This window comes from Macaca mulatta, chromosome 13, assembly GCF_049350105.2.
Source record: "Macaca mulatta isolate MMU2019108-1 chromosome 13, T2T-MMU8v2.0, whole genome shotgun sequence".
Taxonomy (NCBI): domain Eukaryota; kingdom Metazoa; phylum Chordata; class Mammalia; order Primates; family Cercopithecidae; genus Macaca; species Macaca mulatta.
Window position 1 is genome coordinate 96,587,206 of NC_133418.1, and position 8,998 is coordinate 96,596,203.

The window sequence follows — 8,998 nt, forward strand, 5'->3', positions numbered from 1 at the left end:
ACCATGTTTCTGGATCCCCAACCCCTTTCAGAAAGGAGCTAAGACTGATGGAGAACGAGGAGGGGAGAGAGAGAGGGCTTTCCTGAAAGAATAGGGTCCCAGGATGTCGAAAGGTGCCAGTGGGTGCAAAGATTTTCTTGTCTGTCCACCATCCAGAAAGAAGACTCGGGGCGGGGGGCGAGGAGGGGCGGGCACTGGGGAGGGGGAGTAGTTCATGGGAGGAGGTAACAGGCTCTTCCTGGTAGGGGGCCTACAATTCCAGGAGTTTATCTGGGTAAAATATAATGTGGGAGGAAAAGGGCATGTTGTCTTTTCAAGCCCACTCCCCAATCCCCTGATGTAAAAGGGGGTGGTGGGGGAGGAGAGGACGAAAATCCAGAACTTAACAACGGTGGCCCGTAGGTATTTTTTCGCTAAGAAAAGGAAAAGAAAGCAAAAGAGGCAGTGGCGGCGAGAGGAGGGCAGGGGTCCGCCCGCGCCGCCAGGTGCACCGGGGCCCGCACCTACCTGCTGGCCGCCGCCGCCGCTGGAGTACGACTCGGCGTGCGCAGGAGAGCCGCTGCTGCCCCGGGACGAGGTGTCAAAGTTCCCGGGATAATCCTGGTACATGATCCGCGGTAGGGGCCGGAGGGGAAACAGGGTGTTTTTCTTCCCCCGCCCTCGCCGCGGCCGCGCACCGGCTGCTGCGCGCTCGTTCGTCCGCCGGCCGCGCCGCGGGCTCTGGGTTTCGCTCCTGGGTTTCTCCCCAACCGCGGCGGGCGAGGACAAGGAGGCGGCGACACCTCGGGAACAGCGTCCCCCGAGCGCCTCTTACGGCACTTCTTTCCGGCTCTGAGAACGCCGCGGGACCAGTTGTCCACCCGGTCCCTCCCTCTAAAAAGTCGGCGCGTCTCTCGGTCCCTCCCCTGCGCGCGCCCTCCCGCCCCCGCGCGCAGCCGGAGCTCAGCCGGGACCCACGGCCCAATCAAAAACTGGAAATTAAAAAGACTAGGAGCCCAGAGAGCCTGGCCTGCCAGCCCCCGGGACCCTCCGATTTCAGACAGGGCCAAAAAGGCGGAAAGAAAAGCTGTCCGCTGGGAGAAACTTCTGTTTCTTCCTTTCAGAAAAGGAGCCGGAGAATAAACTTCCCGTGGCCGACTCGCCGCCGGAGTTTCGGGGCGGCTCGGATACTTGACTGGGAGAAGGCGGCGTGCGCCCGTCCCGCGGCCCCGAGCGCGCCAGGGGGACAGCGGCTCGTGGGGCTCAAGCTGAGCTGGCGCTGAGAGGGACGCGGCCCTGCTCCCCGCTCCGGCGCCCGGACCTGCACCCCTTCCCCGGCGCCCGCTCCCGGACGGGCCCGCCTCGCCCGACCGCGCCTCTCCCTCTCCCTCTTTCTGTCCCCGCCGAGCGCCGCTCGTTCGCTCGCTCGCTGGTTCGCTCGAAGCCCTAGCGCTCTGCCCGAGATGAGTCACTACAATGGCACGAGTTCAACTCACACTCTTTATTCTCCAGCCCTGTACCATGTGGATTCACTCACGTCAACCCCAGACTCCACCTTGCAGGGAGGAGCGCACGAGGAGGCGGGGGGGGAGGAGGCCGCGGAGGAGGAAGAGGCGCAGGAGGGGAGGAGGCGGGCGCAGCTCTTCCCTCCCAGCCCCGGCTCCCGGCCGCGCTGACGCCAGCCGCGCACCCCGCGCGAGGAAGCCAGGCGGTGGCCCGGGCGGGAGCGGGCGGCCCGCACGGTTGGGGGGCGCCGAGGCAGCCCCGGCCCTCCCCCGCCCCCCGCTCACCCCCCGGGCCCAGCGCCCTTGGTCTGTTCCATTGGCGCACGTTGCCAAAGATGGTCATTTGCGTTAGAGGACGCGAGTGCGGGTTTCCTCGCTTTCGGGTGACGTGGAGGGAGAGGGATTCCCTCGCCCGCTCCCGAGTGCGCTGTGGCCTCTCCCCCGCCCCGGGAAGGGGCGCGGGGCGGGGCCCCGAGAGCGGCCGCGCGGTCTCGACTCCGGATTTTAGAAAATAATCACAGCCCTGACGGCGAGACGGGCGGTTCGGTGCGGCGCCACCGGGAGGCCGGGAGCTGGGCGCGCAGAGCCGCTCGCAGGGAGGGCGCGGCCGCGCGCGGTCGTAGGCGCCCTTCGCGGCGCCGCCGAGTGCAGCGGGCGCCCGGGGCGCGCAGGGTGCCCGCGCCGCCCTGCGGCCGGGTCTTGGCGGGGCGCGGCGCCGGGCGGGGCTGGCCTGCCTATTTTTCCCTCCGTGGCGGGCTGCCTACCGCTTCCCTTTTTGATTTTTGTTTTTCATGTTTTCGGTCCTACAGTTAATTCGTTAGGAGTAGCCTTGAAGATGAAATTAACCGGGCAAGACATTCCGGCTGCCCTGTACGCCGAGCAATTAGGACGCATCTAATAAGAGTAATCGGGCGTTCATAAGCAAACTCCCGACTGTTACGAATTAAAAAAAAAAAAAAAAGTAGCCAGCGAGAGGGTGTGCCCCAACGTTGTCGTCTTCAGCTGTTTTGGAGCGAAGTTCAGGGCGCGGGTAGCCGGACACTTGGGTCCTCCTCCCTCACTGGGCGGGGCTGGGAGGGGCGCGGCGCAGGGTACAGAGCACAGACCTTGGAGCAGGAACGCCCGGCTACGCTATTTACGAGCTGTGAGATCTTAGACCAATTCCTTAACCTCTCTGGGCCTCAGTTTCCTCCTATAAAGGGAAGGAGTTTGGAGCCATGACCTTAGGCCCTTCTCTGCTCTGGAGCTCCAGTCCTTCTGCTGAGATGATGGTGTGTGAATGGAGAAGTACTGTAGCGGAATTCAGGGAACTTAGGTTCTGGCCCAGGGTCTGTTAGCCTCAGTTTACCCAATTCTTAAGTAGCACCAGCCGTCTGTACCCCACAGGGTCCTTATGAGGCCCCAAAGTTAAGAGGTGTTCTTGAGAGTCCATTGCGGGCAACTCGCTGTGCACCGTCACACAATTTCTGTCCTCAGTTTCCTTATCTGTAAAGTGGGGGTGTTGGTAGGAAAGAAAAATAGAGCCGGGAACGCGAAGCTTTCCTGGGGCTCTATATAAAGCGCTGGCATTTCCGGGACGGCTGGCGGCATCTGGCCGCCCCAAGGGCCCCAAGATACGGTAATCCCAAACAATACTCGGGGTCATTGTTTACAGCTATAAAACACATTCTGTCTTGAACGCTATCCCCAAGGACGCGCGCGCGTGCGCGACGGGACGAGGCCAGCCAGACTCCTCGCACCTCCGCTGCTGCCCGCTGGGCAGAGTCCCCAACTCCGCGGGCCCAGGAGAGGGGTGTGGGGCAGGCGGACGCGCACGCCAGCCGTGGGTGCTTTGCTTTTTTCTTCCTCCTCCCCATCCCTGCGTCCTGGCCTGCCTGGGTGTTTACGCGCCTCTCCCAGCAGGACTGAGTAAATGCAGTCCTTTGACGCAAAACGAATCAGTCCTTCCCCAGCGGCAGCAGCAAAACCCAGAAAACTGGGGGTGGGGATAGGGACGGGAGGGGCACAGAAGAAATCGTGACACTTTCCCACTCTCTTCTCAGCCCCTCCCCGCGCCACGCGGGCCTCAGGCCGCCCTAGCCAAGTCTTGGGGGCTGCAAAGGGAGGCGCGGCGAAAGCGCCCTGAGCCCTCCCAGTAGCAACCGCGTGTCGGAGCGGCGCGAACAGACGCACTTTTGGTTTTCGTTTGAGCAGTAGAGGCTGCCCCGCCCTCCCCCACCTGGCGCTCGAAAATCCGGGTGCTTCTGGGTCTCTCCCACACAGTCCTTCCAGTAATGCGGGGGGAAAAGAGGCGGGGGAAGGGGAGCAGGAGCTTCCTCCGCGGCCTCCGCAGTCCCGGGCGCGCCCAGCCCCGGCCCGGCGCCGCCGGGAGCGCGCGGGCGAGCGCACCCTCGCGCCCTCGCCCGCCCCCGCCTGCTAGCTCCCCGGTCCTTTCCTTTCTTGTGGGTTCCCGTAAAGCCCAGCAGCCTGGAGACGTCTGCAGAGCATCACGGAATCTGTGCTGATGCAATTCACTAGCCTCCCTTTGGTGCGCCCTGGCCTGCCTCAGAGCGCTTTGATCCCGGCCCTCTCCTACTCCAGAGCTCGTGCTGGCTCCCTCTGCCCGCCGGGAGGCCTGCGTTCCGCCGCCGGCTCACCCCCTTTCAGTACTCCCAGCGCCGGACACACAACTCTGTGCCCTGGTGCTGCTGCGAGACTGACCTCCCCAGGTTCAGCCAGTGCCTCAGCGAACTGTGCCTGCCAAACCGAGAATTCAGCCTCCAAGCCTAGTTCAGTGCCCTCTCCTTGGGAAATCATTCCAGAGTCATCCAGTTAGAAAGGGTCCTCTGGCTCCCTGGAATGCTAAAAATAGAGGTGACCCTTTATCGAGTGCTAAAATCAGAGCCAGGCACCATGCTGAATACAGGGCTTGTTCAGTGGAATTCTCAGAGCAAACGCTGGAGGTGGGTATTATTCTCTGGTTGCAGAAGACAGTGAGATTGAATAACTTGTCCAGGGTTAGTGAGTTAGTGATCGGTTAGGAGTGCAGTTGAGATTTTCCGACCCCAGGCTCGTCTTCTTCCCCAGGACATGGCATGACCTGCCTCCTGTTGGAATGTCTTTGTCTCTCTCTTACTGGTCTTGGAAGACATGGTCTTTATCTGGTGCATGACTTTATCCTACACTTAGAGGTGTTCCTTAATTCTCCACTGAACAAATAGCCTCAGCACCATCCCTCAGCTTAGAGAAGAGGCCATGTCAAGTGAGGGAAGGGAAGGGAAGGGGAAGAGGGAAGCTGGGGTGGGAAGAAAAGGGTAGGTGAGCTGTCTTCTCATTGCCTCTTGGTCTCTGAGACTTCTCTGCCCCACTTTTGCCGGTCTCCTTGTTTGTCCATCCTGGCCAGTGTTTGGCCCTTGAGAGATGAGGAATCCCAGAATAGCTGGCACCTCTGAGCTGCGCTGGCCCACACATCTCAGCACGAGATAGTTGAAGCCCTTTCACACACATCGCCTCACTTGTCCTTACACATGACATCTCTGAAAGGGATATAGACAGCAGAGTGACTCTGGATTGCCAGAGAGGAGGCTTAGGTGCAGAGTGGCACAGCAGCCTACTCAAAATTTTCCAGCTGTAGGTGTCAGTCTGTGTTCAAAGCCGTCTCACCTGACTTTAAACCCAGCACTTTGCTGTTTGCCATGCTTCCAGCCTTGTAAGTTTAGGAGCAAACTCCATCTCTCTTTTTCTTTTTTTTTTTTTGAGACAGAGTCTTCCTCTGTCCCCCAGGCTGGAATGCAGTGTTGTGATCTCAGCCCACTGCAACCTCTGCCTCCCGAGTTCAAGTGATTCTCCTGCCTTAGCCTCCCAAGTAGCTGGGATTACAGGAGCACGCCACCGCACCTGGCTAATTTTTGTGTTTTTTGTAGAGCTGGGGTTTGACCATGTTGACCAGGCTGGTCTCAAACTCCTGGCCTCAAGTGATCAGCCCGCCTTGGCCTCCCAAAGTGCTGGGTTTACAGGCGTGAGCCACCATTCCCAGCTTACATCTCTTAATGATACACTGTCCTCTATATCCATCATGCCTGAATGAACCTGCCATCATATCTTTATAGTAAATCATACTTTTTAGATGATGTAATATTTCTGAAAGCCAGATGTATCTTATAATCGATGACTATTGAATATGGAAGTGTTCCCGTTTTTGTCCAAAGACCTGTGAATCACTCATGGGTCCATCAGGAAACAGTCTTTAACCCAGATGGTTCAAAGGATGAGGCTTTAATGGAGAAACTCCTTATGGAGTTTCCCATAGAGGTATGGGCAAAGTTAAGAGGGAATTGAGGCACCCAGAGCCTAGTAACGGCAGGAAATGATGACCGTCCCTAGGGTTGAAAAGAGGAGGCAATCATGTTATTGGAGCCTAGTGAGCTTGGGACCATGAAGGAGGGGCCATCCAGCGGGTAGAGGGAAGGAGCCCCTGCCAGAGATAGCCCACTGAAAGGGAGGGAGAAGTTGGGGTCAAGAAATACCAGACCATCTCTCCCACCTCCTGCCTCCTTCTCTGGCCAAACAGCGGGAGCTGCTGATCCATGCAGTCCACTAAGGTTGGCCTCCCAGGGCACAGAGAAGGGCAAAGAAGGGTAAAGAGCAAATCTAGTGGGGCACTCAGCAAATGGGGAGTAACCAGTATAAATCCCATTAAGCACATGAGGGATCTAACGAGGGATGGTGTTTCAGAATGAGGGAAATAAGGTAAATCAGTGAGGCCTTACACCTCATGTACTGTGGAAGTGAACACTGGAATAGCCTGAACAGCTTTTTGAAACCACATCTCCCCTCTTTACTGATAACACGAAACCACTCACACTGATACTTGAGCCACTGAGCCATGTATTGTATCTTTCAGGTGTGGGGCAGAGAAAAGGCTATACCCGCTGATGAACAGGGATCCACTCCTGGGGAAGAAGCAAGCATGACTTTCTCTCCTGTGGCTTTATGCGACCTCCTTGAAATTCCAAGAGCAACCCTCCCAGCTAAAGTCTTCTCAGATGTGACACATAAGCCTTCACCCTACATGATTCCCATTTCATGAATGGGCTGTACACCAATGGAGAAGAAATGAAGACAAGAAATATCACTCTAGAGGCAGTCATATCGTAGTTTTAAAACAACGATCTCCATCTGGGTGCGGTATTACACGTCTGTGGGTGTGTAAAAGTTCATCCACAGGCTCTGCCCTTAGGATTGCACCATTTTATTCATTTTACTTTATATATGTTACCCTCGATTTAACAAAAAACAAGAAGCAAACAACGACAACAAAACCTTTTTATTTCCTTAGAACACATTTAGAGTTATATTGAAGTGTGGGCAAGACTTTTGAGAAAGCATATGCAAATGAGGCCGTTCCGGCCGACCCCATGAGGCCCCTAGGAGGCTGAGTGGAATCAGTGCCTTGGCGGTGGTGGGGGTGGGGGGACAGGAAGAGGGTACTTCCCTGCCACCAGTTTTTTGGTTTTGGTTTTTTTAAAAGCCGGATACATTCCAGAGATAAAGTGACCAGTGCTCTTATTCAGAAATATCTTTATGAGTCAGAACAGAAGTCACCCCTGGTAGGAATGTTTGTCAGGTTGGGAGAAGAGAAACAGGACAACTTCCCCTGCTGCTTCTCTGGTTCTAGGATCTGCACAAGGAGAGGCAGCACAGGGTTTGGCTTCCAGTTGGGAAATGGAGCTCCAAGGGCAGCCCTGCTGTGGCGGGCTGTGTGACCTGGGCCAAGCCCCTTGACATCTCCAGACCTCGGCTTCCTCATCTGCCACCAAGATGCTGGATTGAATGTTGGATACATTGTAAGGCAAGGGAGACACAGAAGTCCTAAAGGAGGTAAAGCTTTTCCCCGCTGCCCCTCCATCTGGATGAATCTCCTGCCCAGCATCTTCAAATCCCACTGTGAAACACGATTCTGCCCCCTTCCTATTCTGAGGATCTGGGAAAGCAAGGGGGAAGGGGCTGTCGGGAGCCCTGCTTGCTTCAGGCCCAGACCAGGAGGCTCAGGCAGGCTTATCTACTCCTCATGGGGTGGGGGGCCCAGGATGCTGCCAGGGTCTCACAGCCATGGTCTCACAGCCACTATCAGCCTGTCCACAGGGGTATAAGAGAAGCTGGAAGCCTAGATGGGCGCTGCCCTCAGGCAACTTCCAATCTAGCCGAGAAGAATGAAGAGTAACACACAAAATATTAGGGGCATGAGGCAATAACTGTGGGGACACCTATAAAAACCTCTAATTGGGCTTACCTGGTACCAGACAGTATTTTAATTGGATCATATATACTGCATTAACTCAGTTAATATTCACAACACCCCTATGAGGTAGCTACAGTTATTATCCCCATTCAGCGATGGGGAAAACTAAGTCAGAAGAGGTCAACTTGCCCAGGTTTCCAGAGCTGAAAAGCAACAGAGCTGGGATTTCAATGCAGGTATTCTGGTCCCAGAGTCTTGGTACAAATGGTGTTAATGAACTCTTCTTCTGGTAAGAGCACCCCAATTTTCCTTTGGAGAACCTCCACTTCCCCATTTCATGTGCCATGGGTGACCCTACCCTTGAGCTCTTGGGGTGAATACATGGACACACGATCCAGTCCTAACCAAACAGAACATCTCGCTTCCCTACAGTTAGTAGTAGGTTCAGGATTGTAGCAATGACCCAAGACTGGCTTCTGAGAGTCACATTTGAGACTATGGCTCAAACTCTTGGAGAAGCGGAGAAGCAGTCTTTTTTCAACTGAGGCACTATACTCTTTATTACTCCTTAAAGACGGAAATACCAGGAAGAAAACCAAGCTAGAGGGCGGCAAAGCTGAGCAGTGGAGAACAGCAAGTTCCTGATGACATTGTTTGATGGCCTAAACCCCACTATACCTCCAGTGGTTATCTCCCTGGACTTTCCTGTTATATGGAAATTATCCCTTTTGTGTTGAAGCCAATTTGAGTTGGATATCTGTCACTTATGACCAAAAAGGTCCTAATGTACTAGTGAACGCAGAGCACATACTGTGAGCACCTACTCTTTTTTTTCTTTCTTTCTTCCCCGCCCCCCCGAGACGGAGTCTTTCTCTGTCACCCAGGCTGGAGTGCAGTGGTGCAATCTCAGCTCACTGCAACTTCTGCCTCCCGGGTTCAAGTGATTCTCCAGCCTTGGCCTCCTGAGTAGCTAGGACTATAGGCACGTGCCACCATGCCCGGCTAATTTTTGTATTCTTAGTAGAGACAGGGTTTCACCATGTTGACCAGGCTGGTCTCGAACTCCTGACCTTGTGATCCGCCCACTTCGGCCTCCCAAAGTGCTGGGATTACAGATGTGAGCCACCACACCCGGCCCAAGCATCTACTCTTCTCAAGACATTTCCAGAAAAACAAATACAGATAAGAAAGGATCAGTCTTCAAAGAAGTTGGAAGCTGGTGAGGGATAACAAAGATTCTCCAAAAACTTTAAAACAAGTCAGAACACAATTGACAGCACAAGGCAGCTACCCG

The 8,998-nt window shown here is 55.6% G+C and overlaps 1 protein-coding gene and 1 long non-coding RNA gene across 2 annotated transcripts in view; one reads left to right on the forward strand and one right to left on the reverse strand.

Moving 5' to 3' along the window:
• FOSL2 (FOS like 2, AP-1 transcription factor subunit) overlaps positions 1-1,032 on the reverse strand; it is a 20,963-nt gene extending 19,931 nt beyond the window's left edge. The window contains 1 exon segment of the mRNA NM_001260911.1: positions 508-1,032. Within this exon segment, the coding sequence (NP_001247840.1) occupies positions 508-609 (102 nt within the window). The 5' untranslated portion in view covers positions 610-1,032.
• Positions 1-8,510, forward strand: part of LOC144333808 (uncharacterized) — an 8,875-nt gene extending 365 nt beyond the window's left edge. The window contains exon 2 of the long non-coding RNA XR_013402872.1: positions 6,367-8,510. This is a non-coding gene — a long non-coding RNA (uncharacterized LOC144333808). The remainder of the gene's footprint in view (positions 1-6,366) is intronic.
• The last annotated feature ends 488 nt before the right edge of the window (positions 8,511-8,998 follow it).